General features: G+C 44.2%; 1 protein-coding gene across 4 annotated transcripts in view; it reads right to left on the bottom strand.

Annotated features, from left to right (window-relative positions):
* The window catches only part of ARFGEF2 (ARF guanine nucleotide exchange factor 2), a 99,036-nt gene extending 77,569 nt beyond the window's left edge, over positions 1 to 21,467 (bottom strand). The window contains exons 1-4 of one of the 4 annotated variants that reach the window (XM_077873500.1): positions 21,238 to 21,467; positions 8,510 to 8,540; positions 7,768 to 7,891; positions 679 to 825 (exon numbers count right to left, since the gene is read on the bottom strand). In XM_077873500.1, the coding sequence (XP_077729626.1) occupies positions 679 to 825; positions 7,768 to 7,891; positions 8,510 to 8,540; positions 21,238 to 21,358 (423 nt within the window). In that variant the 5' untranslated portion in view covers positions 21,359 to 21,467. Of the gene's footprint in view, positions 1 to 678; positions 826 to 7,767; positions 7,892 to 8,509; positions 8,541 to 16,037; positions 16,069 to 16,665; positions 16,745 to 21,061; positions 21,138 to 21,237 lie in introns of those variants that run through there. The other 3 variants (XM_077873502.1, XM_077873501.1, XM_077873503.1) reach the window with 3 other exon arrangements.
* Positions 21,468 to 27,742: the final 6,275 nt, after the last annotated feature.

The following is a 27,742-nucleotide window of genomic DNA, read 5'->3' as shown; positions in this document are numbered from 1 at the left end:
AAATACAGACAGTTCTCTCAGGAAGGAAACTGCTCTAACTTGATCTCACCTTTATTAATCACAAAATATACAGGTTTTGATAGGCAGTCAGTGTCCCGGTTCCCTGGAGGGTTTTCAGGAGAGCTTCAGGAGTGGCTAACGTGGAGCCATCTGGCACAAAGCTAATACAGTGAGGACTTCAGATCTGGAATGCTGACTATAGCCATCCTGATCTATTCTCCCTACAAGCAGACGGTACTACCACATGCCAAACCACTTCTGGCAGCAGAAATGGAACAGGGAAATGGAATTAGGGGTAGGTGGGAGGGGACAGGACAAGATGACAAGGGGCAGACTGATATAAGATTATCAAGGGCCCACTGAGAAATGGCAGACTGGGAATCCATAATTTCAAGGAGAAAGACCGGAGGATTTCAAGCTGATTCAATTGACAAGCAATTTACATTGTTATTAGGGGAACTGTTTACTTTGAAAACACACCTGGTTCCACTTTTCTTGTCTCAGTCTGTGCTAATAAATTCTGACACTTAACAAAAGATCTAAGTGATACTTACACTCTGTTGTTCCAGTTCAGCACCACCTGAGACAACTAACACATGGTAAATTAGAAACCCAAATTCCCAAAGGAGACTAGCTTTCTTATTTAAAAATCCAGACCAGGCAAACAAACAGAAATACCTTAATTATTTGTAACTGAACTCCTTCATCGGTCTGAGGGCCCTGAAAACAGTTGCAAATGGTTTCAACGATCCTGTCGATGAGCCGCTTCCCTGGGGCTCCACTGTCAGGGGCATTGCCGGTGATGTGCCCATATGCGATGAGTTTCTAAAGACAGAAAGAGATGAAAAGTTTCTACCTGGCCAGGACTGAGGCTGCCTGTGGCAGCAAAAGACAGGCAGTAAAGTTTGGCCTTAACATCAGGTTCCCACAGATCCTTCTGCTCTCCTGGGGCATGATAGGCACAGCTATCTTCTGGGTGCACCGTTCACCCTGTCTCCCACGGCAGAAGAGCTCCAGCATGGTGAAAGGCTGTCCAACGCAATGGGCAAGGTGTAGAACAGTGGCCAGTACACAACCACAAGTGTAAGAAATTGAGGGACTAAAACTTGTACATAATAGAGACAGGAAGTAGTCAGCAGTTGCCCAGAGCTGGGGGGTGGTTAGAGGGAAATAGGGAATAACTGCTGATGACCCAGGGTCTCTTTCCGAGGTGACAAAGATGGTCTACAACTAGATTGTGGAGATGGATGCACAACTCTGTCAGGTACCAAAAATCACTAAATTGTACACTTTCAGTGGGTGATTTGTATGCATCTGAATTAAATTGTGAGCCGTTAAAAAACCATATATGTGTGTGTGTATACACGCATATATATGTATAAATATATACACACACACATAAATTCTTTTTAAAAGGAAAGATACAAGGAAAGACACATAAGAAACTGATAATTTATTCTGCTAGAGGGGGAACTCAGTTCTGCACCTATGTTACCAAATGTGTATCAACCTGGCTGGTGAAGAGGTGAGGCGCTGCTTGGGCCACACCCTCTTGGTTGGGCTACACACTGGCTTGGACATGGGCTGCCTTTCAGAGACTGGTGCCACCTCACTTAGGACCTGGATTTCACTGTGGGGAATCTGAAAGCTGGAAAGGAAGTCAAAGGTCAGGGGCAGGAGGATTTCCAAGCCTGGCTGAGATTCTGAATCACCTGAGGGAGCCCATTACAAATACAGATTCCCAGACCTCATTGCAGACCTATTGAATCAGAATTTCTGGGATAGAGCCTGGTAATCAGTGTTTTTCTCCAAGTAATCTAGGTTATTCTGATGGCTAAGCAGATAAAAGAATCACTCATCTCACATAACCCCTCTACGATATGTGAATTCTAAGGCATTCTCTGCTTCCACTGACTTAAAGACTCTTTAAAATGCTGTTCTTTACCCTTTTTGGTTCCTAATTTGTCATATCCCTACCTCTACACAAAGTGACACAAGGACCTGAGGTTATCTATGGTGCCACCAGTACTGTGCTAGGAAGACCTGCTACTCTGCAGAGGCCCGACTCTTGTTCCTCAATAGCCTTCCCCATCAGTAGCTGTGGAAACACTTCCATCCAGTAAGCAGGAAAAAACAGGTTAAGAGAGAATGGCTGAGAGTAGAACATGATACTGTCAGATCGTGTGACTGAATGAACAGGAGAGCCCTGCACACCCTCTGCCAATCAAGTCCAACCCCAGAGGTCACCAGACAGGGGCAAGGGGGGGCAGCAGGAGTGGGGAGGGTGCAGAGGGTGGGGGTGGTGCTGAAATGTGTTTCTGAAAAACAGCTCACGATGCCCTTTACCTTAACCCCCTCCCTGCTGCTAGACATGCAGGCTTCCGAAGTGGGCAGTGCTGGCTACCTGGTAAGGGAACTCTGGTTTTTGACACTGCTTATGCCTTACTCCTAATGGATGCATAACCCCATCTGGAGCACCAGATTATAAGTGGGATGGTTATGAACTAAAATGTGAATGTGGAAAAGTAGGCCCTGTAGAACTCAACAATGATGCTGCAAAGTAAGGATGGAGGTGAATTATTAGATGTTTAATTTAAATACGAAAAGGATTGGAAGTATTCTCTTTCCTCTATAGACTCCTGAGAGGTCACCTTCCCCTTCTAGCTTAACAGGGTTTTAAGCATAACTTTACTTCCTTGCCTGTGCAGTGATATGGCGCAAGAAGACAGCAGAATTCCCATGTCCTTGGGTATTTCTAGCTCTGCCTTCTTAGCCCTCCTTACTGATTCTTCTCATGGGGTTTATATCTTCCAAAGCCAAAAGTCCTGGCTGGGGTCTCCAGGGCCCTGTCTGATTTGGAGACATCTTAAAATGAGCAAGTTGCAGTGATAATGCACAGCATTATCTCATTTTGGAAAATAAAAACTGTATGACTGTGTGTGTGTGTTTAGGTATTTTTGCAAATGCATAGGAAAAAAGCCTGGAAACAGAGGTCCAACAGCATGAGTATGCTTGGCAAGCTTACTCAAGAGAACAAAGTGTTTTGCACAGTGAGTGGAGTGGAAAGTTACTGGCAGGTCTAAGAAAAGGATTAACATGATGTGATACATTTCTAAAGGATCCCTCCAGTGCCTGTGTGGAGAACAGGCTGGAGGGCAACAGGAGTAGAAGCAGGGGACCAGTGAGGAGACTACTGCATTGTTCAGAAGGGAGATGCTAGTGGCTTGGACTCAGGGAGGGTGACATAGATGGAGGGTAGAAACTCTTGCTTTATTCCTTGTTGATGCAATAATATGAGAAGAGGGCAGAGGAAGGAGGCCTGTAGGCAGCTGGTCCACTGACCCTTGTGTCCAAGGAGGCTACCCGCACAGGGTGTTCACTGTTACCCTATTTGTCAATGTCTCTCTATAGGGGAAGGGATAAATAAAATGATGGCATAATATATCATTCATCAGTCAAAAGGATGTATGTAGCCATGTAACTACACCTTAAAAACACTGAATGCAAAAAGCAAGCTGCAGAACACCTGAAACTTACATAATGTATGTCAACTATAGTTCAATAACAAAAACTTTAAAATACTTTTTTTTTAAAAAAAAAGGATGCAAATAAATTAGGGAAATTTGTCAAATTCATAAAATAAAATCTGCCACCCATAGGCAAGAAAAAATGAACAATAAAGGAAAAAAATATACTACCTACACAGGCAACTGGGTTTGGGGGTAGTGGTCCAAGGGACTTCAGCTTTATCTGTAAAGTTCTAAAAAATTTTTTAATAGAGAATATAGTCATGTACAGCTTTTATAATTACAAATGGATTTTAAAATGTGCCTAATGGGGATCCCTAGGTGGCTCAGTGGTTTAGCGCCTGCCTTTGGCCCAGGGATCCCGGAGTCCCAGGATCAAGTCCCACATCAGGCTCCCTGCATGGAGCCTGCTTCTCCCTCTGCCTGTGTCTCTGCCTCTCTCTCTCTCTCTCTTTCTCTCTCTGTGTCTCTCATGAATAAATTAAAATAATAATAATAAATAAAATGTGCTTAAAAAATCTAAAGTTTTCTAGAAATAAGAACTGAAAGACAATGCTTGTGGACAGCTGAGACTAGTGGTTTCCTATAGTCCTCACTGGGACATAGAAAATATTGCAACTCTATTCCTATTTTTTTTTAAATCTCATCTTTTTAAAAGTTCTATTTTTGAATGTTTTATAATATATGTAATAACAGTAGTATATGTACATAATCTCACCACTGAAGAAACATGAATATATTAGGATAGTCTCAAAAAAATTTGGTTACTGACATGGGCCCAGGGAAAGGGAATCTTGGAGACCTTGGAGATTATGCAGTGAGTAAGGTAAGAATGAACTTAATGCCTCTCCCCCGGCGCGGGAGTGGATAGTGGGGAGTGGGGGGTGTGCATTAGACCAGGTGCTGAAGTGAAAGAATAAAGAGAATCTTTATCTTTTGGTAGAAGTGAGCAGCAAAAAAACTTTCTAGGTTTCTCCCAGTGGGGAGAGGGAACTCTAACTGTGCTCAGGACAAACCAACAAAGAAGCACCCTTACCACCCCATCACCTCTCCAAGCTCAAAGAAGGATGCTCTTAAATGCCCAGGGCAGAATGTGGAAGTGTCTGCAGCTGGCTTCAATTCTGCCCAAACCAATCTTTGCCCCTAGACATTGGCCTTCCATTTCTTTTTTTTTTGGCCTTCCATTTCTAAGACGGAAGTCAGTTCTCCCACACTGGGAAAAGCCAGTCAAACAAGCTTTACAAGGACAACCTCCCAAGAGGAAATGAAATTTTTTATTCAGCATTCCAGGGAGTGCTGGGTTACTTTCTAATGTCCTAAAAAGGACAACACATCTTGCATTTTGTATATTAACCAAAGAAATTCGTGTGTACCTACTAAATCACAGAGAACATCCATTCTTAAAAAAAAAAAGAAAAAAAGAGCTAACTGTATGTCATAGGCTCAATATACTTTTACATTTACAGCTCAAGTCAGGACAGTGGCCTGAAGTAGAGCAGGATGTCAGTGTTTCCATTCCAGAGTTCCAGAAACAGACTATTTCCAGGAATATATACAACATAAAATATAAACAGCGTATTTTTAATCAAAAAGACAGAAACACAGAGTAATAGTTAAGAGTTGTTCAGCAACCTTTTTCTGCAAAGAACCCAATTTTTAGGCTTGCAAGTCCTATGGTCTCTGTTTCAACAACTCAACTCAGCAGTAGTAGTGGGAAAGCAGCCAAAGATAATAAACAATGAGCACAGCTGTTGTTATGGACAAAATGTTGGTGTCCCCCTGTTCCTATGTTGAAGCCCTACCTCCCAACGAGATGGTCTTAGGAGGCAAGGCCTTTGGGAGGTGATTAGGTTTAGATAAGATGATGAAGGCTGGGGTCCTCATGATGGGATCAGTGCCCTAGGAGAGACTGAAGATCTACTGCGCTCTCTCTGCCATGTGAGGACACAGCTAAGTACTCGGCCATTTACAAACCAGGAAGAGAAGAGGGCTCTTACCCAGAAATTGGCTGGCATCTTGATCTTGCACTCCCTAGCCTGCAGACCTGAGGGAAATAAGTATCTCCTGCTTAAGTCACCCAGTCTGTGGTATTGTTATTATCGCATGGCTAGATTAAGACCGCTGTGTTCCAATAAAACTTTATTTACAAGAGCAGGTGGCAGGCCAGATTTTGCTTATATTTATAGTTTAAGAACCCCTGGTTAAGAATTTAGATGAGGTGGGCAGAGTCCTAGATACCTGCCCCATTCCACCAATTCCTGGGGCAGGGGCAGCTTGGTAGGACGGTCACTTTATTCTCTAAGCCTCTGCCCCCTCAATTCGGAATGAAGATGAGTTAAGTAACCAGAATATTGCTGGGAAGATTAAACACAATACTCTGGACAGAGCACTGAGCACAGGGGCCAGCAAAGGCCAAGGACTCAAGACACATTGGCCACTGTTCTTAGTACATTGGTAATGTTAACTGTCAGCACCAGCTTCAGAACTAAACAGTAAGATGAGAAGAAAACAACTAAAATTAAACTTATGCCAAATTTCCTCAGAAAATTTCACAGCAACAAATATTTTAGGATAGGAAGAGGACTTGGGCCTGCCATTTAAGAATTCTTGGCTCATTATATGTTTCACATAGGACAATCTGTACAGAATTATACTGAATGAGAAAATGGCTTTTCATTTGGAAGAACCACTTCTGTGAAGAAACTGTCACCAACTTTCAAGTACAGATATATCAAAGAAGGGAGATTAATAGAGTAAATATTAGACTGGAGATGCCAAAAACGTGGCATGCCCACCGCCACTTGGCAGTCCTGTGCCTTAGCAGATATAACCAATCGATTATGGTACTTTCTCAAGAAACCCAGATGAAGCTTCAGATAGCTTTTCAACACAGCTTCTGAGCAATCATAATATAGAACCTATTCACTATGCCTGTTCTAGAAAGTATTGGTAAACTGTGGACCTCTGGATGTAATTTTTTAATTTACCAAGCTTTTTTCATTGATGTGTAGGTTGCCTGCTGGGGTTAAGAATAGAAATGAGGTAACCAGAAACCTCAGGAGTAGATCTTAAGAAAAAAATACAAGAATGCTGGACCAGGAAATTAAGAAACTCAAGTTGTAGCCCTGTTTCTGTCTTTCATACCTGCATATTACTGGACAAGTCATCTTAACTTCCCTACTCCCACTTCTTCATCAATCAAAGGTAATTTATCACAAGGTCACTGTGGATCCAGGTCGCTCCTTACCATTCATTCCCAGATCCTGTACTTGCAATTGTACCCACTCGACTAAAATTTATTTGTAAGCCCCATATCAATATGTGTGACACTTTTGCAGTCATATGTGGACACATGCAGAGCAGCAAAAAAATCAAATCACTTGATGCACACATTCTCAACAAAGGTCAAACAAGGAGATGCTCTGTCTTCTCGTTTCAGTTCTTATATTGTAAGTAGTAACTTTTCTGTGGCTTATTTCATGCCACATTTTTTTGCATTTTTGTCCACTCTGTTGGTGTGTTTGCCATTTAAAATGGCCCTAAATACAGTGCTAAAGTGCTGTCTACTGTTTCTAAGAGCAAGAAGGCAACAATGTGCCTTATGAAGAAATTACATGTGTGAGGTAAGCTTTGTTCAGGCATGTGTTACAGCACTGCTGACCCTGAGTGCAATGTTAATGAATCAATAATATATATTAAATGAGATGTCTTTAAACAGAAACACACAATGAACAAAGTTATGTATTGCTTTATGTATTGAGACCAGTTGGCGAATATGTTGATGCCAGAGGCTCCTAGGCACCTTACCTTGTATTTCCTGTGGGAACAAGGGTTCAGTACTTGCTTATTCAGTATTCACAGTGACTTTATAGAATATTATCAAAAATAATGAATATTGATTATATCTTTTTCTCTATTTGGTATTCTGAATTTTAATGCCATCGAGAAAAAGGTGGCATTAAAAATACTGCACCTGTCCTTGTGTAGCAACTATTCCAACTAATCCTAAAGGTTTCAGTTAGAAAAACATACACAATAGAGTACAACAAAGTATTTCCAGGGAAACACATTTTTGTTATAGCCGAGGTCAGACCCCTTACTCTTCCCTGACTCGTGAGACCTCCATAAAGTATACGTTGGATTGCTCCTTTCTACATCAACCTGGAAGCACAGTTCCTATGAATGGACACCAATGGCTTGGAGAGAACCTTCTTTATACCATCAAGTTTCAGTATGGTACCTGCAAGCAGTCGAGGGATGTGCTGACCACCCGTGGGGACTTGGACTGGCAAGCTAGCTCAAATGGAAGGAAATACTTGTCAGCTTCAATGAAATTTGCCTTTGGTGGTGCGGCAGCGCCAAGCCTAGGGAAAAAGCAGGAGAGGGCCGGAGAGGGGAAATGAAAAAAGTTTACTTTTCCTACGCCTCACTCTAACTGCCCCCCCCCCCCAATCATTTCATTGAAAATGCCTGCATCTGTGGGGCAAGACAATTAAAAACTGAAATAAATGCATTAGGGCAAAAGACCAAAGCGCCATAAGCCATAGACAGAAGCAAGATCTCTGATTAGTGGGCTATGTCGACAGTGTCCTGTCCTGGCATCAGCCATGTTCTGAAATGTGACCAACTGGTTTTTTAACTATGGAGACAAGGAAAGAGCAGCCACTTATGGAGCAAGCTGTCCTCCTGACCAAGGAAGCATGACATATAGGGCAAGAGCTTTGCCTCATCTGTCAAGAAAAGGTACAGCAGCATTAGCTTGATCTTCCCTTTCCTGCAAATATGCAGTTATTGAGTTGGCAACCTGTCAACCTAGGATCTGTTCAAATACACATGGAGTCCTGCCATGTGCCCAGCACTGTGCTAGGAGAGTATGTGCCACCTGTGAGGTAAGACATACGAGAAAACATACACAGAAAGGGGTCCCCATGGCCACTACCTAATTCCCTTAATACTGTATTTCAGGAAGGAGAAGAACTTACCTCTGCTTTTCTATTTCTGCTTTAATTTCATCTGGTGGAGAAGAAAAAAAAGCCATGTTAGGAGTATGCTATATTTATATAAAAGAAAACTTAACTAAAAGATATTTGGAAAATATTAGAAAGAATGTTAATGAGATTTTTAAGACTGAAATGCTGATATGAATAGAAAGTGATTATAATAATAATAATAGCTAACATGTACACAGCAGTTATTCTGTGCTAGGCATTACTCTAGGTACTTTACAGACTTTCATTTACTTAGTCCTCAAAACAATCCTATGAGGTAGGTAGTATTTATCTCCATCTTCTGTAGAGCAGGACTGGTCAACCAAGAAACTACTGAGTTGGGGCCAAAACGCCCGGATTCAAATTTGTGTTCTCCAGTCCCTGGTATGTCACAGGAGGCAAATCACCTAACCTCTCTGTGCCTTGGCTTCTCATTGAAATCAGGGATTCTCACCTTGGGCAGCTTTGCCCCAGGGGCACTTGGCAACATCTGGAGACATTTTTGGTTTTCCAGACTGCAGGGGGTTGCTGCTGGCATCTGGTTGGTAGAAGCCAGGGATGCTGCTAAATATTCTACAGTGCACAGGATGGCCCCCTGGATCACCTGTTTCCCAACTCAGTAGTTTCTTGGTTGAGAAGTCCTGCTCTACATAAGATGGAGATAAATACTACCTACCTCATAGGATTGTTTTGAGGATTAAGTAAATGAAAGTCTGTAAAGTACCTAGAGTAATGCCTAGCACAGAATAATGTTCTAGCTATCTCCCCATTATGCAACATGCATGTTAATAATAGCTACCACAATATAATAACATTTCAACCATTTAAAAATATGATAGGAGACTGGCAACAAATAGAACAAAATGCTGGGTTGGTAGGATGACTATTTTTTTCTTTTTTCATGTTTTCTATGTAAGCATATGTATTTTGTTATTTTTACAAATCAGGATTTTTAAAAAAATTATGGTAAACACACCTAAAACTTACCATCTTACCTATTTTTAAATGTATAGCTCAGTATACTGACTACTTTCATATTGTTGTGCTAAGGCATATATAATTTTTATGAATTAATTAAAAAAATCTTACGACAGTGGTTATAAAAATTACCCAGTGAAGGTTACAGAAATGAAGTGTCATTACTCACAAACCACAACCTCAAAGAGATAGTCTTATTTCCAGGAGAACAAGGTTGTGTGCACCCTTGAAATAACCGAACACCCAATCTAAATACAGAGAGAATTCTCCTGCACCCTCTTGGTCAAATGTATTCCTGCATGTTTGGTTTCACAGGCTCAACATATTATCAAACCAGGCCAATGATATAAGTCTGCACTGAATGCCATGTAGTTAAATAATCTCCAAAAGGGCAGCCTTTTTACAATCTGTTGAGAACCAGTGGTTTGGATATGGCTTTAGTTATCCCAGCAACACTGTTCTGGTAATTACAAATGTCCTTTTCTTGGGGAATTCCTATTCTAGACAGAGCTAGGAAGTGAAAACTCAACAAGAAGACTTACTAGAGGTGGCAATTTCTAACCTTCCAGCTAACCTTCCAATGTCTTCTTACTGCATACATAAGGAAAATGGGTGAGAAATACCCAGGTGATTAATATCAAGTGTTCTGCTCATGGACCATAAAGGCCATGACACACAGGGTCTGTTAAAGAGAGCTCTGTGGCATGGTTCCTTCCCTTTAGGGACAAGAATCCACTAAGGAAGTAGCTGTGGCTTCCTCTGGTGGAGGCCCCCACCCAGGCTGTGGGAATGACCCAGGAGGCTGGCAGCCAAGCTTGCAGAAATCTATATCCATAATGTCAAGGCTCTGCTTGGTGCTTAAGATCATGTCACTGTTGACATACCAAAGGGGCACTGCTGCTCAAACTCCAATGTAGGGTTTCCTTCCAACCACGGTTACCTTGTTTAGAGTTTGGATGTTAAATGAATCTGAAGCAATTAGGCCTTCACTCGAATCTATGCTGGCCTCTGGGCTCCAAAATAATGTTTTGGAATGTCACCAGTGCCAACTCACCAATGGCTAAAGCAGGGTCTGGGCTACAGCAGGTAGCCAACAAGTGACAGTTCTCTTGCTCTTTTCTTGAAACAGGAGTCAGAAACAGTGCAAAATGTCTAGTGCAGAACCAAGCAGAGCCAAGGGGAAAAAGAAAATGAGGGACAGATGCCTATTCGGTCCTCACCACAACCCAGGAAGGCAAGAGCACTCTTACCCCATAACTGTTACACAGGTGAGGAATCTGGGCACACACAGATCAAGTCACCTGATCACCATCATAGCCACCAAGTGCTACTGGGGAGTCAGGATTCATACCTAGGCTGTCTGCTCCAAAGCCAATACTTCAGAATCCATCAACGATAAGACAGAGGAGGAGGATGGGTGAAGGAAGAGGAGCATATGGTAGGGCACACCTGCTCTAGTTTATTGCTCTACATTTTAATAGGCATTGCTTTCCCAACAGCCAACTGGGCAATTAGCAGTCATAAATGAACAGGCTGGAAAGCAAGGGGATCTGAGTCGGGTGGGGCAGCTCCAACTGAAAAACTGCACTATCTTCCTAGGAAGTCCTTCCTGTCCTGGACATTGCTGCTATCTATGAGCTCCTAGGGTTAGACCCCCCCATTCATCAGTGACTTTGGCACCGACCTCTGCTCCACCCTCAAGCTGAGTCCAACCACCACCTTCACCAACCTCAACATCTTATCACTGGTCAACTCGCCCAAATTCCCCCAACCTCCCTGCACACCTTCAACTCTCCCCAACACATCTGACCTGCCACACCCCTGCCTCCTATACAAAGCAAGGCTGCCCTCAATTCCTTCAACCTCTCCTCTGAGGACCTCCTCCCCCACTCCAAGCCAGGCTAGTGTGGCAGTCACACTCAGAATCTTGTTCCTATATGGAACCGTGCCACTTCCAGCTCCTTCCTGTTCCATGCCCTCAATCTCTTTTCCTTCCAGACAACCTAACTCAATTGCTCTGAGCGAGGCCTTTCTTTGGACTGTCAGATCTTGATGAGTCCAACATGTCAGCTTTCCCCATTCTTCAGTTTCCAGGATGGGTCCCATTAGCAGGACTGTTATCAGAATGATAGGCAATCAATAGCCATGAATCTCTCTGACCTTTAGTCTTTAACTTCTGGCAAAATCCCAAACTTCGACTATCATCTCCTTTTTTTTTTTTTTTAATCATCTCCTTTTGACCAGTCTCCACCTAACAACTAGACCTCAGACAACAGGGCAAGTTAGTAGGGCTATAGAGCCATAATCACCAACCACAAATAGAACAATAAATAACGCCAGATGAGCCCATCTCTTCTACCCTCCACAGACTATTGCACATTTCTCTGCTCTCAATACCCCGCTTACTCTCCTAACCATCACCCCTCCTCTTTATTCACAACCCATGGAGTGATCTTCTATTTCATGCAGAGATTAGAAGCCGCCACAAGGAGACCTCTTTAACTTCCCATTAGAGAACCTAAAAAAATGACCCACTCTCCTGCCAGAAGACAGTCCAATCCCTCTGTGTCCCACCCCTATATGCCTCTTGGGAACTTCATCCTCTGTTCTGTCTAGAATCTGATCACTTTCCACCATGCTGGACCACCAGCACTACTATCCGCTTTGCTCCAGCTCTTATCCTTCCTCCCAATCCACATCTTTCTTCACAAAGCAGCCAGAGGGACTCCCTTAAAATGTAAATGAGATTACATCTGCTCAAAACAGATTATCCATAACTCTTATAATGTAAATCAGATTACATCTGCTCCTTCGCTTAAAACTTTCCACTCGCTTCCCAGCTCACACTGAGTAAAATCCAAAATCTTGACCTTGGCCTCCAAGACTTTGTAAGATCTGGCCCTGGGCCATCCCTCTGATCTCCACGTCTACCACCCTGCCCCCCAGCCTGCTTGTTGCATTTTCCAGTCTCAGGGACTATGCAATTCCTATTCCTGCTGCCTGGAATGCCCTCCTTTCTCCAGATATCCACATGGCTCACTCCCTACCTTCTTCCAGTTCAACGTTCAAATGTCACCTTCCCTCACCTGCTTTTTCACTCTGGTTTATTTTTTTCAATCTCTCTTCACAGAATTTGCTGCCCTTGACATATTATTTATCAGTTCATTTGTTATCTGTCTTCCCCAGGAGAATATAAACTATGACAACAGAGACTTCTGTCTGTTCAGTTCACTGCTGGATTCCCAGCACCTCGGAATTCCTAGGCAGAGAGGAGGCACTCAATATTTGTTGAATGAATAAAACGTCTTTCTCTTTCCTGCATTATTTAACCTCTCACTCAATTGGCTCCCTTCCCAAGTTTAAACCTTTAAATAAAGAAAAGATAAGATTAAAAAACCTGTGATCCACATCGCCCTCCTCCCCTCTACTCCAGCAGAGCCAAACTTCCACAAAGAGCTGTCCATGCTCACTGCCTATTTCCTCACCTCCCACACGGGCCCCCGCCCACTCTGCTCAGGTTTTCACCTTGACACCCGAACCCCCCTTTGTGCACCCCCAAAGCAGCACTAGCTAAGGTCATCAATGACCCCCATGCTTCTCATTCTGATGGGCATTTTGCTACTCTACATCTAACCTGACCTTCCTCCAGCATTTGACCTTACTGGCCTCTCCTGTCTTGAGATGTTCTCTCCTTCTACCACCACAGGCACACATCCTCCCTGGCCCTCTGTTTCTTGCCCCCAACTCCTCCCCACTGCCCTTGCAGACTCCACTGCCTCTGCCCAGCCAGGCAGGAAGGGGCTCCTGGGGCCTGGGCAGACCTCTTCCACCTCTCCTTCTCTGTCCATTCTCTCCCTAGGCCACCTTACCCTCATCTACACCCTCAGTCTCCACCTAGGCTCTCCTGACTCCCAAATCACCATTTCTAGCCCAGGCCTGCTTCATGAACATCAGGTTGTAGGTCCATTCACAGCCTACTCTGTCCAACTGGATGCTCACAGGCAGGGAAGCCTCAACACATCAAGCCCCACTCAGACCAACCTCCTGCCCCCACCTATCCCCAGGTGGTCTTTCCACACTCCCACCTTACAGAATGGCACCAACATCCATCCACTTGGGTACCAATCCTCTTCCTTATCCAGTATTTTTATCCAACCCATCAACAGGTTTTGTCAGTCTCACCTTCTGAACAAGTGGTTAATACATTAACTATGCCCGGCTTCTGCTGTCATCACTCAAGTCCAGACACCAACATCTCTCACCTGGAAGATGATAAATGCCTCCTCACTGTCCCTTGGCCATCCTTCTTGGACATCCTATGAAATGTTCTAAACACAATGGCCCAAGTGATCTTTCCAACATACAAACCTGGCCATCTTATCGCCTTCTCCCGTTTAGAACTCTTCAGTGCTGTCTCCCTGCTTTCAGTCTGAAAATCAAACTCCTCGCCATGACAACCTTGGGGTCCTGCATGGTGGGGCCCTGGCCTATCCCTCCCACCTTATTCTCCAACACTCTCATTTATTATGCTCCAACCACACAGTAGCCTCTTTCAATGTCTCTCATTTTGTTTTGTTTAAATCATTTTTTAAAAAAGATTTTATTTACTTATTCATGAGACACACACACACAGAGACAGGGGCAGAAACACAGGTAGAGGGAGAAGCAGGCTCCATGCAGGGAGGCCGATGCAGGACTCAATCCTGGGACTCCAGAATCACGCCCTGAGCCAAAGGCAGATGCTCAACCACTGAGCCACCCAGGCATCCCTAAATCATTTTTTTCTATTTTGAGATAACTGTCAACTGACATTTTAGTTTCCTTAACAGTTGTACTCCTCCCTGCCACAGGGCCTTAGTATATGCTGTTCCCCCATGCTGCCAAAATGCCTCTCACCCCAACCTATTTCTTATTTATCACTCAGCTCTCCAGACTTCCTCAGGGAAATTTCCCCTCACTCCTTTGTTCACTCCCCTGCAGGACCAGGTTTTTCTCCTTCACAGGACTTCTTAGGTTGTTAACATGTTCCAGAGGATGCGATCATTTGAATAATGCACTACTTCCCCATTAACTGCAAGCTCCATGAGAACAGGGTCCTTGTTTGTTTCCCTTACATCATGACACCAAATGTGACACCCAAATAAATATCTTCTCAATGAATGTCACTCTTGTTTAGTCAACAGACAAAAGGACCATATAAAGAACAAATATGCACTGGCCGCTCCCTGGGACTGAGGAAAAATTTAAGAATTTAACAGCACAAGGAGGCCGTTCTCCTCACAAATCTATAAAACTTAACAAAATACCTAGTAAAAAAAAAAGCTAAAAGACTTATTCACAACCAAGACAGTAAACCAAAAGAAGCTTCTTACAGGAGGACTCCAGGAATGGCCAAGGTTTTCTAAGATAACCTTGCTGGGAAGAACGTCAAGTATTTTCCTGGCAGGCCCCAGAAGCCTGGTGAAATTGGTGAGAACTAAATACAGTTCTGAGCTATTTATATAGAAGACTCCATGTACTTGCTGATTAAGTACACGTTTTCACAAGTCTGCTCTTTTCCATAAAGAATAGTCTTACTGTTTTCCCCAGCACTGCTTACAGAGTCTCCCCTGAGATTTACAAGTACAGGACAGAGCTCTAAATTCATTCAACCACTTGCTTCACCGGCGTCGAAATGTCAGAGACTAGCAAAAACGTGTATAAACCAACTAATACGGGAGGCAGGGAAGAGCAAGCATTCAGTTCCTTCTTTAAATATGGTAAAGCCAGTGCCTCTGAATTTCAGCAGCTCAGCTGTCAGGCACCAAGCATCAATAACTTTACTGCACTGGTTCACTTATCCTTCACCATAATCCTGGAACATGGGTATTATCGCCTTTATCATTTCAGGAAACCGAGGCTCAAAGAAGCTAAATTGTCAGCCCAGGACCACAGGACTAACCAAGAAGCAAAGTTTCCAACTCAGCTCTTGGTGAGTTTTCTGCCAAACCAGCAAGTAAGCACTTTTTAATAATCAAAATCCAACTTTTAGATGCTGCTTCTAAGATGACCCCCTCCTAAAGAATCCTAATAAAGCTTTTCAACAAAAAGTAATCTGTCAAGGTCCTGAGTCCTGGTACTTCTCAAAACTTTAATTTGCAGCATGTGTAAACAGCATATCTAATCAAAATACCAGAATTTGCTAAAATTAAAGGCTTTATTCTGTATTTCAATGGAAAGTCTTAGTTTATTTGCTATGACAATTTAGGGATTTTAAAAATATTTTTCAAATTTCGCACTTAGGTTCTTCCCAGTGATGAGAATAGTTATTTTGAACACATCAAAATTAGAAAAAAAAAAAAAAAAAAAAAAAACAACCCAGCAACATCATATAGAGAAAGCAATTAACTGTTTATCATATGGACATGTAAATGTTGAATATTTTTGTACATTAATATACAACTAAGATTTATGAATGTACTCTCTTAATTGGCTCTTTCCCAATGACATTTAAACTAGTTCAAGTTTTTTTCTACTTTAAAAGAAGAAGAAGAAGGAAAAAAACCTCCCAGGATCCACATCTCCCGCCTCTCCTTCACACCACGGCCAAACTCTGGGAAACAGTTGTCTGTTCTCACTGTCTATTTCCTCACCTCCCACACATGCTTCAACCATTCCATGCTGGTTTGCACTTTCATTGTGCCATCACAAGAGCTCTAGCTAAGATCACCAATGACTCCTATGCCTCTAAATCCCATATAACAAACAGAGTGACAAATCTAAAACTGGATTTTATGATTTCTATGCCAGGGCAGAGCACATATTATAGCTGTTTCCCACCTGGCTGTGCAGATGTGGGCAAGATGCTCTCTGAGCCTTGGTCTCCTTTTCCCTGTGGTATCCAAAGACAGACACCAATTCCATGTCACAACTCCAGAATTAATCAAAGGCAGTTTACTGCTGCTGAAAGGAGATGTCATAAATCAGAACATTTCATAACTCAAATGAAGCTTATGGGACATCAGCTCTTCACCCTCATTTCTTTCTTCCCATTCATTAGTTCCTAAATTAAAGTAAACCAAAGACATATACAGCAAAAAGCTGCAGGAAAAAAAAAAGTTGTCATCTTTTTGACTAGAAGCTTTCAAATACATCCCAAAATTAACTACAGAAAATATGGTCTCTCTACTTACCAAATGCTTTACTTAATGGAACTTCAAAACTTTCCTGCAGTGCAATTATTGTTAAAGACTCCATCGAGTGTTTTATAGACACTAACTTTCATATGGAGAAGCAGTACAGCATGACAGTAATGGTTAAGTTCTTAGGCTCTGGAGCCAGCCAGCCAGTATTCCATCCTGGATCCATGGTTGAGTCATGCTGGCCAACTTCTCTGGGCCTCAATGAGGATAATAATAGTAAGAACTAAATTGCGTGTAAAGCACATGGCATTATGCCTGGAACATAGAAATGCTCAGTACATGGTAGAAAGCAATAGTTATTACATAACATGTGATTTTTAAAAAGTCACTCAAATTGGTTGATAAATGATGCGTCAGTGTAGCTTCATCACAGTAAAAAATGTTCCACTCTGGTGAAGGATCCCAATAATGGGAGAGGCTATGTGTGTGGGGGGGGTAGAGAGTATATGGGAATTCTCTGTAGCTTCTGTGCAATTTTGCTGTGAACCTAAAGCTACTCTAAAAATCTTTTTTTTCCAAAACTCTTTTTTTTATAAAAACACTATTTCATATGAAAAACATGCAGATGTTTATATTTTCTTGATAATGACTAAGAATAACACCTACTAATTATAGAGCACTCAGCTCTTGCTTAGCACTGCATGTAGAATTTTTATTATTTTTTTTAAAGATTTTATTTATTTATTCAGGAAAGACAGAGAAAGAGAGAGAGAGGCAGAGACACAGCCAGAGGGAGAAGCAGGCTCCACACAGAGAGCCCGATGTGGGACTTGATCCCAGGTCTCCAGGATCACGCCCTGTGCTGAAGGCAGGCGCCAAACCACTGAGCCACCCAGGGATCCCCTCCATGTAGATTTTTAAGTAAGATATTGCATCTCTTATTATATATACATAAAAAGAAAAAAAGAATACTGTTAGAACAATTCAGTTATTAACATTTTCTAGATTTCCAAATTTTTCCATAGCCAATTTAAAACCTTCAGATTATCTTGTCAAGTTTCCAAACTCCACAGAGTTTAAGAACAGTACTATCGGGGCGCCTGGGTGGCTCAGTGGTTGAGCATCTGCCTTCGGCTCAGGGCCTGATCCTGGAGTCCCAGGATCGAGTACCACATCAGGCTTCCTGCATGGAGCCTGCTTCTCCCTTTGCCTGTGTCTCTGCCTCTCTCTCTGTGTATCTCTCATGAATGAATAAATAAAATCTTAAAAAAGAAAAAAAAAAAAAGAACAGTACTATCATTTAAAGACAGATCATGAGAGAAAACAGCCCTAAAGACAGTTATGGAAAGGAAGGTTTAAGAATGTATGCATGTGCCCCAACGGAGGGCCAAAAGGTTCAAGATTATTAATATATATCAAAGCTTTATTAACAAGGTAAAGAGCAACGATATCCTTGGGTGATGAATCCTCTTACAGGCTATTTTGATATCTTCAAAGAAAGGTTGGGAGGACACAATCCCTTAATTGGGCAGTCCATATCTGTGCATTCAGCATTTAGTGCAGATAAACCACTGAAATTACTCCAGACCTATCCATCCTGATCATCACTGCTTTTAAAAGGGACAAGCCCTGTCTTCATTGAGGTTAGCAAGTTAATGCTCCAATAAACAAAGCCTTCTGGTCATGTAATTACATTCTTATTTATTGCATCTACAAACCAAATAGAGCACTAAGTCATTCCTGAACAAGGAACCAATGGAGGTTAAGAACATCAAGCAAGAGCACTCAATTTCTGTGCTTTGTCGCAGCTTAAGCTAATGATAAAAAACAATAGCAAGCCTTTACAGAGTACCTATTGCATGCCAAGTTCTTTAGAAATGTCAATTAACTTCACCTTTATAATAATTCAATGAGGAAGGTATTAATACCTGTCCAAGATCACAAAGATAAGAAGTGTAAGGTAGGTGATTTGTACCCAGGCAGTCTTGAGTCCAGAGAACACACTCCTAACCTTTCTACCATGCAGTCCCCCATCCCTGATCCCCTCCCCCAATACACTACAACCAATGATGGAATATCACAGCTGTTTCCGGGAAGTGCTCTCTATCACCTAAGCATTTCAACTCTGAGTGGTCATTTACTGTTCCTCTTATCAAAATTCATGATAATCTACACGTGGTAATCTAAAATGCCAGCCACTACTGCAACACTTCTCATACACAAGCTCACACATAGCTTCAACTATTCTGGGCACAAGAGATGCAGAGTGAACTATCACCCTGTACTTTGCTATAGGCTTTCTATTGCTTATAAAAGCAGTCATTTCTATTCAACAGCAATGACACAATTACTCTCTTAAAAAAGATGGCCAGTTTAACTCAACACTGTGCATAGGTTCCCTTATAATAGTTCCTATTACCCAACCTGATGACATTGATGAGCCACCATGTCCTTTTGCTACTCATCTAACCTACGGCCAAATTACTTCTTATATGAACAACTTCTTCCAATTCACTACTAAAACACTGAATGTGCATGCCACAATTTGGGTTGGAAAAATCTGAACTTCTGAACAAACATATAATGCAAAAATATCTAATAAACTCTCAATGTTTTGACCCTTTATGTCCCGTAAGACAATTTTATACGTAGGTTCCAGCAATGTGATATGCAATTTGGTGAAAATTTTATGTTAAGTCTTCTGAGGGAGGAATGAAAACTTTTCTGCCAAATCACTATGTTTAAAATTTCTGCAACAATACTCTTAAAGGGATCCCTGGGTGGCGCAGTGGTTTAGCGTCTGCCTTTGGCCCAGGGCGTGATCCTGGAGTCCCAGGATCGAGTCCCACGTCGGGCTCCCTGCATGGAGCCTGCTTCTCCCTCTGCCCATGTCTCTGCCTCTCTCTCTCTCTCTGTGTGACTATCATGAATAAATAAATAAAATCTTAAACAAAAAAAACAATACTCTTAAAGTCATATTGAGAGAATAGAATCCAGGCAGATTTCAAAATGGAGTTCTAAGTATTGAGCTTTTGTCTAACAAACTGCTTTGTAGTGCTTATCCTGCATTCCCAATAAAACAATATCCAACAGTTAGCCTTGGTTTTCTGAACAGAAAAGCTTTACAAATCTAAATCTCAGTAAATTCCTCTAATTGATCTTGGATTTTACAGGACTAACATCTATTTCCAGATTACCTAACCAACAATAACCTTTCAATCGATAGTGTTTGACCCGTAAGGAAGTCTCAGACCCTCCGGAAAACCGGAGGAAAGCCATGGACCTTCTTCCCCAGAAGCGCAAAGTTCACAAGCTCATCCCCATACCCCAAGAAAAGAATGCCAGCACTATACCTTATACCAAACGTAGCGAGAACAGTGATGGCAACCCCGAACTCTCCGACAGAAAAATCAAATTTTCCATTTACTCAAGTCAATTTGTTAGGAAAAAACAGGCCTTTTTTTTTTTTTTTTTTTTTTTTTTTTACAGACTCCAAAGCAAAGGCATCCGGGTGATGAATTCGCTTGAAGCTAGCTCTGGGCAAATGTATTGATCCTAACCGCCCAGACCTCTCTTCTCCTCAAACTCCACATGGTGGATACTTCTTGCCTTTCAGTACTCAGCTCACATGTCACCTCCTCAGAAAGGATTACTTTCTTGACAACCGATCAAAAGCAGTCCTCAGGCCCTCTTTATCACACTCTGCTGTTTTACTTTCACAAGAGTTATTTATCAGCATTCAAAAATGTCTCCTTAATTTCCCTTTGGGTCTCCTTTTAGAGTGTAAGCACCACAAGAGCAAATATCTCGTCTGTCGTGTCCCCCACTGTGTCCTCGGTGCCCATCACAGTGCCTATAGCAGACAGTGGGCATTTGATAAAATATCCCCATGATTAAAACTAAGAGACAGCGTGCTGATGCTGTAATCAACTACCAAAGGTTTAGCTACCACTTAAAAAAAAAAAAAAAAAAGAGTTCTCTCCCTCCTTCCATAATCTCTGTGTCAAATCAATCACGTGCCAGGCACTCCTGCGGGGGCAGGAAATCCAGCAGTGAGTGATATCCAAGAGTCTCCCTGCCCTCACCGACCCTGTATTTGGGTGAACCGCCCACAACAAGCAGATCCCCTGCACCTACCTAGGAGGGAGGGGTAGGATAGGACGGAGTTATGGAAGAGCCCCCCCCCCCCATGAAGGGAAATCATTCCCCAATCTGGGCCTTCCAAAGCAAGCCTCGGGGGCTTCCCTAAACCAGTTGAGCAGCTCTTCCCACCTGCTCTGCTCACATGGGGGAACCCCAACTAGAAGAACGCAGGTAAAGAAAACACTTAAGGGCCACCGCTGTTGAGGGTGGTGAGGGGCGGAACCAGGAAACAGGACGGCAAGGAGTCGTGGCAAGCGCCCGTGCGGGAGGCTGCAGAGCGAGCCAGCGCTGGCTTGTCACTAACTTGCTAGGTGACCTTGGGCCAGTCCCGAGCTGCCAGGGCATCGGTTTCCCCGGGGTATCATGAGGTGACCGGGAAGGTGGGCTCCGAGGCCGGGGGAGCTGGAGGCCGGGAGGGGGCGGGGGTAACGGCCGGCGTGGGGAGGCCGGCGCGGGGCCGGGCCGGGGCGGCTCACCCACCGAGCGCCACCTGGCAGGCCCTGCGCAGCTGGGAGTGCTGGGGCCGCTTCACCTCCTTGTCGGCTAGGATCTTCTCCAGGGCCCGGGACACGAACATGCTCTTGGTCTGGCTCTCCTGCATGGCCCCGGCCCGGCGGGGGCTGGTAGCCCCGCGGGCGGGCGGCGCGAGCAAGCGGGCGAGAGAGGGTGCGGGCCCGGCGTCCCGGCCAGCACCGGCCGCGTCCGTCCGCGCCGCCCCGTCAGGAAGCGACGCCGCGGCCCCACGGCGCCGCCATGATGGAGCGCGTCACGTGACCACGTGACTGGCGGGGCCGCTACGGCCGCCGCGCGTCCGTCGACCCCGTGACCCCCGGCGGGGGCGGGGCCTGCGGCTGGGGGCGGGGCCGTCGGCAGGGAGGGGCGGGGCTGAAGAGGAAGGAAGGGGGAAAAGAAGGTGGGGGCGGCGAGTGGAAGCGGAAGGGGAGGCAGGACCGGGATGGGGGGGGACAGGTGGGGGAGGGCGGCCGGAGGTGAAGGGAGGAGGGGAGGGAGGAGGTAGAAGAGGAGAGCTCAGGAGAGGAGCAGAGGGGAGGGGAAAGGAGGTGGGAGGAGGAGAGAAGATACGGGAGGAGGAGGAGTTGGGGAAGGGAAATGGAAGAGGAAGTGTGGTGTGGCGGGAAAACCCGGACGGAGGAAAGGAAAGGAAGGAAGGGGTGGAGGGGAAGGGGAGGTCGAGAGAGACGGGGTGTTCGTGGAGCCTCTGCACTCGCAGGGTCTCGCCCCGCCCCCCCAGCGGGGTGCACACCTGCCGCCGCACCTGCCCATCCCGGCAGCCGCGGGGCCCAGGCCCGGCCCAGTTCAGGGCGCTGTGTGTCTCGGGCCGCCTCTGTACACCTCCCTTCGGAGTGTGTCTGGCCACGACCGTGACTCTGTGGCTCTCTTCGGGGTGTCTGACGGGGGAGGCAACGGCGATCACCAGTGTCGCACAGCCTGCAAGTGGGTGTCAGAAGACCGAGTCTGCCCCAGGGCCCTTTCCCTTCTATCCCACCGCGGGGGATGCCCCCTGGAGCCCTTCCTTTCACACCGCCTGCATCCCCCTTCGGCGACATGGTGCCACGGGGCTCCTGCAAGGACACTGTGTTTCTCCCAAACCCCAGAAGCTTCCCAGGCAGGCATGCTTCAATGCTCTGGTCTCAATTCCGAATCTCAGGAGGCCCTCCCTGACCCCCTGGTGTACAGGAGCCCCCCCCCCCCCCCCCCCCCCCCCGTATTTGATGTTTTTTACAACGCTCCCTGGCCTTTTGCACTTATTGATTTCTGTGTTGTCAGACTGGGGCCACAAAGGAGCAGCAGTCTCCCCAGGGCCTGGTCCAGAGCCGGGTAGAAATGTTTCATGGCCATAAATTCCATTGCTGTAGTGCAACTTTGCAGCTCTTCTCATCAAGAAGTGAAGTTTGCTTCTCCACCCCCTTGGACTACTTTTTTTGTGACTTGCCTTGACTAATGGAATGTGGTGGAAGTAAGCCTATGTACCCAGAGGCCTCAGGTGGTCAGGAGCATACTGAAGAAAGAGCACGTTGAGAGAGGCCCGTCCTCCCAGAGCTCCCGGCTGAGCCCAGCCCCCAGCCAACTCACCAGCTGAATACAGCAGCTTGAGTAACCCTTGTGAGGCAACAGAACTGCCCAGCCAGCCCACAGAATAGTGGAAAGCAACACATTATTGCTATGTTAACTCACTATATTTGGGGGTGGTTTGTTACTCAGCAATGCATCACTGAGACACTTCTCGATCCTTATGTGTTAAATGAATGAGTGAATGAAACTTTCAAAAAATGCAGTACAATCCACGAGTAATACATTTTGTGCCATCTCCCACACTGAGGTCAGGCCATGTTACTTTCCTGCTGAAAAACCTAGTTACTCCCAATTGCCCTTAGAATGGACTCTAAAGATCTCACCATGGTTGACTTCTTTGCTCTTATCTCTCTCTTTCCTTCTTCCTCCTCAGGACTCTCCTGCCACTCTGGATTCCTTTTTGTTCTCATCAAGGGCTTGGCTTGTAGGCCTCTGTTCCTCCCAGTCAGGGCTTCTCAATTAGGCCAGTACCAACCCTAAGGACATTTTGAAATTTTATTGTCATGATAGGGGAGCAGAACTGCTTGACAATGTCCTACAGAGAGCAGGACAATCCTACAGACAGTCTCGTGGCTGGAATAGATATTCTTGGAGGTGAAAAACCTATTAATAGTCATCTGAACCTAGAATGTACATCTGCTTGACATATAAACACAAAGCATTTTTCACAGTCTTAATATATATTGAATTTTCCAGGAATGCAACTGTTCTTGTAATTCAGGAGAAAACTGCATTTCTTCTGGAACTTTACCAAATGCTGTTCTCTGTTTCAAAACCACATTACTACCATTTACACCAGCCCTGGTATTTGAGTTGCCACAACAGCATCTCTGATCAGTCTGCAATTGTCATAATTCAGGGAATTCTACTTCTTTTTTTTTTATTTTTTTTTTTTCATTTATTTATGATGGTCACACAGAGAGAGAGAGAGAGAGGCAGAGACATAGGCAGAGGGAGAAGCAGGCTCCATGCCCCGGGAGCCTGATGTGGGATTCGATCCCGGGTCTCCAGGATCACGCCCTGGGCCAAAGGCAGGCGCTAAACCGCTGTGCCACCCAGGGATCCCAGGGAATTCTACTTCTGGTTCTGACTGCTTTATTATATCTCTTCGTGTAATTTTGATTGAGCATTTATTTTTTTTAAAGATTTTTATTTATTTATTCATGAGAGACACACAGAGAGAGGCAGAGACACAGGCAGAGAGAGAAGCAGGCTCCCAGTGGGGACCCTGATGTGGGATTCGATCCCAGGACCTTGGGATCATGACCTGAGCCAAAGGCAGATGCTCAATCACTGAGCCACCCTGAGCATTTATATAGTGCCCTGTCTGAGCATTTATATATTGAAATAAAATTTGCAGATGTACTTGCTTTCCTTTTGTTTTGTCTTTGTTTTTTGTTACCTCCTTAAAAAAGTATGTGTGTAGAAAGATTATTATCTGAATTTTGTTTCTGAATAGTTAATGGAGGCCTTGTGATTACAAAAAAGGGAGTGTGGTGTCTATTGGTGTTGGAAAGCACAGCTGGCTGACACCTTCCCATCATTCCATTTCAACTTAAGGTCACTCATGAGGGAGGTTTTCACTAACCTCCCTGTCATGTCACCTCTACCTCCACCACTGGATTCTACATCATCTTGATTTATTTTCTTTATTGCACTAAACTGAATTTGAAATGGTGGTATTTATTTATCTGTGTATTATCTATTGCTGCGTAATTACCTGAACCTGCAAAATTACCTGAACATCTAGTGGCTTAAAATCAAACATTTATTGGGGTGCCTGGGTGGCTTTGTCAGTTGAGCGTCCAACTCTTGATTTCGGCTCAGATCATAATCTCTGAGTCAGAAGCTCGAGCCCGGTGTTAGGTTCCATACTGAGTACCAACTCTGCTCAAGATTCTCTCTCTTCCTCTGCCCCTCCCCTACCCTGCTTGTGCTTGCTTTCTCTCTCTTAAAAAAAAAAAAAATCAAACATTTATTTTCTCATAGTTTCTGTAGAATTGGAGAGCAGCTTGGGTAGTTCTAGCTCAGGAGCTCCCATGAGATTGCAGTCAAGCTGCCATCTGGGGCTGCAGTCATCTGAAGGCTCAACTGGGGTTGGAGGAGCTGCTTCCAAGGTGGCTTACTCACATGGCTGTTGGCTTTAGGCCTCAGTTATTCACCTCGCCGTGGAGCTGCTTGAATGTGCTCATGACATGGCACCTCGCTTCCCCAACAAGTGATCCAAGAGAATAAAAGAGAGAGCAGCCATAGGAAGTTGCAGTGATTTTTATGACCTCATCTCCAAGGTGAATGATCAAGGGTGGTGTTTCGGAGACTTGACATAAATGTTGGTGGTGTGATTTTGCTATGGTGAATGACATTTGATAAAGTTCCAGACAAAAGACGTTTTTTCCTTGATTTGCATATAGTTGCTTTAGAAGTGAATGACTAAGTCCAGCTCACATTAAAGAAGAGAAACATTAGGCTCCCCCTTTTAAAGGAAAGGTCTGTTTTCACATGAGTTTGTTGGCTTACCATCCTCTCTTTCCCAGGTAGAACATGCATTCATGAAGGTAGAGACATTGTCTGCCTCGTTCATAGTTCTATGCCCAGAGCATGAAGAAGGTGCTCAATAGCTAGTTATGGATGACTTGCGATGGCTGGATTGGGGTTCACAGGATTTAATAATTTCACCAGAAAGTTATTTGGGGGAAGCTTCTGTTTTTCTATGGTAAGCACAATAATGGCCTCCCAAAATATCCACATCTCGATCTCCTTAACTTGTGAATATATTACCTTAGAATGCAAAAGAGACTTTATTTCCGTTTTTAAAAAAAAAATTTTTTTAGATTGTATTTATTTATTCGTGAGAGACAGAGAGGCAGAGACACAGGTAGAGGGAGAAGCAGGATCCCAAAAGGACGCAATCACAGGACCCCAGGATTGCGGCCCCAGCGAAAGACAGATGCTCAACCACTGAGCCACCCAGGTGCCCCTTTATTTCTGTTGCTTTTTTTTTTTTGTAAGTAATCTATATGTCTAACATGGGGCTTGAACTCACAACCCTGAGATCAAGAGGCACATGCTCTACTGACTGAGCCAGCTGGGCACCCCACAAAACGGAGTTTGAAGGTGTGATTAAGTTGAGGGTTTGGGGATCGCTGGGTGGCTCAGTGGTTTAACACCTGCCTTCAGCCCAGGACGTGATCCTGGAGTCCCAGGATCGAGTCCCACATCGGACTCCCTGCATGGAGCCTGCTTCTCCCTCTGCCTGTGTCTCTGCCTCTCTCTCTCTCTGTATCTCTCATGAATAAATAAATAAAATCTTAAAAAAAAAAAAAACCCTAAAAAAAAAAAGTTGAGGGTTTTGAGATGGGGAAATTATCCTGAATTACCTGGCTAGCTCAGTATAATCACAAGGGCATGAGATTCTCGGGCGGCTCAGTGGTTGAGCGCCTGCCTTTGGCCCAGGGTGTGATCCTGGGGTCCTGGGATCGAGTCCCACATTGAGGTCCCTGCATGGAGCCTGCTTCTCTCTCTGCCTATGTCTCTGCCTTTCTCTGTGTGTCTCTCATGAATAAATAAAGAAAATCTTTATTAATAATAAAATAATAATTATTTATTAATGATTAAAAATAATCACAAGTGTCCTTATAAATGGGACACAGGAGGGCCAGAGTCAGAAGTTGAAATGTTGGAAGCAGAGTTAGAGGTGCGGAGGAACACAGGCAGCCTGTAGAAGCTGGAAAAGGTGGAGCAATGGGATCCCTCTCGGTGCCTCCATAAAGAGCCCACCCTGCTGATCTACTCTACATCTCTGGCCTCCCAAACTGTGAGAGAATAAATTGGAGTCGCTTTAAGCCACTAAATTTGTGGTAATTTTTCACAGAAGTCAAATTTGAACTTCAGATAAACAACAAATATTTCTTTTGAGTGTAAGTATGTCCCATGCAATAACTGGGGCATTGTTATATATATATATTTTTAAATTCACTATGTACCTGAACTTAAAATATAGCTGGAGGGAAAAAATATATATAACTGGAAGGGTGCCTGACTGGCTCATTGGAAGAGCATACAACTCTTGATCTTGGGTTGTGAGTTCAAGCCCCTCGTTGGGTGTAGAGATTATGTAAAAAAATAAAACATAACTGGATATGTTTTATCTACCAGTCTCCTCCCAGTCTTGCTTTGCCAGCAGCCATGTGGGACCCATGAGGCAATCTGAAATAGACTTTTTTCTCCACAGAGCAACAAGAGAGAAGGCGCCTGGGCCCCTGACATTCTGGGGTGCTTACCTACTGGCTTTTACCTGAGATAGACATAAACACCTTTTATTTTTTGGCTCCCTATCTCTTACAGCTGAACCTCGCCCTAACTAATAAAATTGGCAACCAGCAACGTCTGTTCTGAACAGAACGTCTGTCCTGACTCCTGTTTTCTTCTGAGTAATGTCTCAACTTGGTAGCACGAGCCAGTCACCTAAGGCCCCTGTGGCTGTGCCTTACAGCTGGCTTTTCCAGCTGCCAGTCTGGTTTCTTCCCACCACACACAGACTCTTTATACGTCTGGCTGTCCCGGATGGCCTGACCCTGCTCCCACAGAGCTTCTGTGTGTTACTGCTCTCTTTGAAACGTTTCTTTTCTGTGTTTAAGGCAAAACTCAAATGCAGCCTCCCCGATTTCTGTAGCAGGGCTGGGGATGGTGCTTGGGGCAGAAGCACTGTTTGGTTGGTGCCTTATTTTTAGGGAAAGCCTCAAAGGTAGACTTGTAAGATTCTCTCCAAAGGAAGTTATGTATATAGCAATTGTATTCTGTTTGTTTGTGCACGTGTGTCCAGTTGCACTAAAAAAAAATGTTAACTGGTTCAGTGTAAATATTCGACACCACCGTTGTGGGGATTTGCTTT

The sequence above is a fragment of the Canis aureus genome, chromosome 26 (genome assembly GCF_053574225.1).
Source record: "Canis aureus isolate CA01 chromosome 26, VMU_Caureus_v.1.0, whole genome shotgun sequence".
NCBI classification, from domain to species: Eukaryota; Metazoa; Chordata; class Mammalia; order Carnivora; family Canidae; genus Canis; species Canis aureus.
Note: the sequence above shows the minus strand (reverse complement) of the source record. Positions and strands in the feature narration are given on the sequence as shown.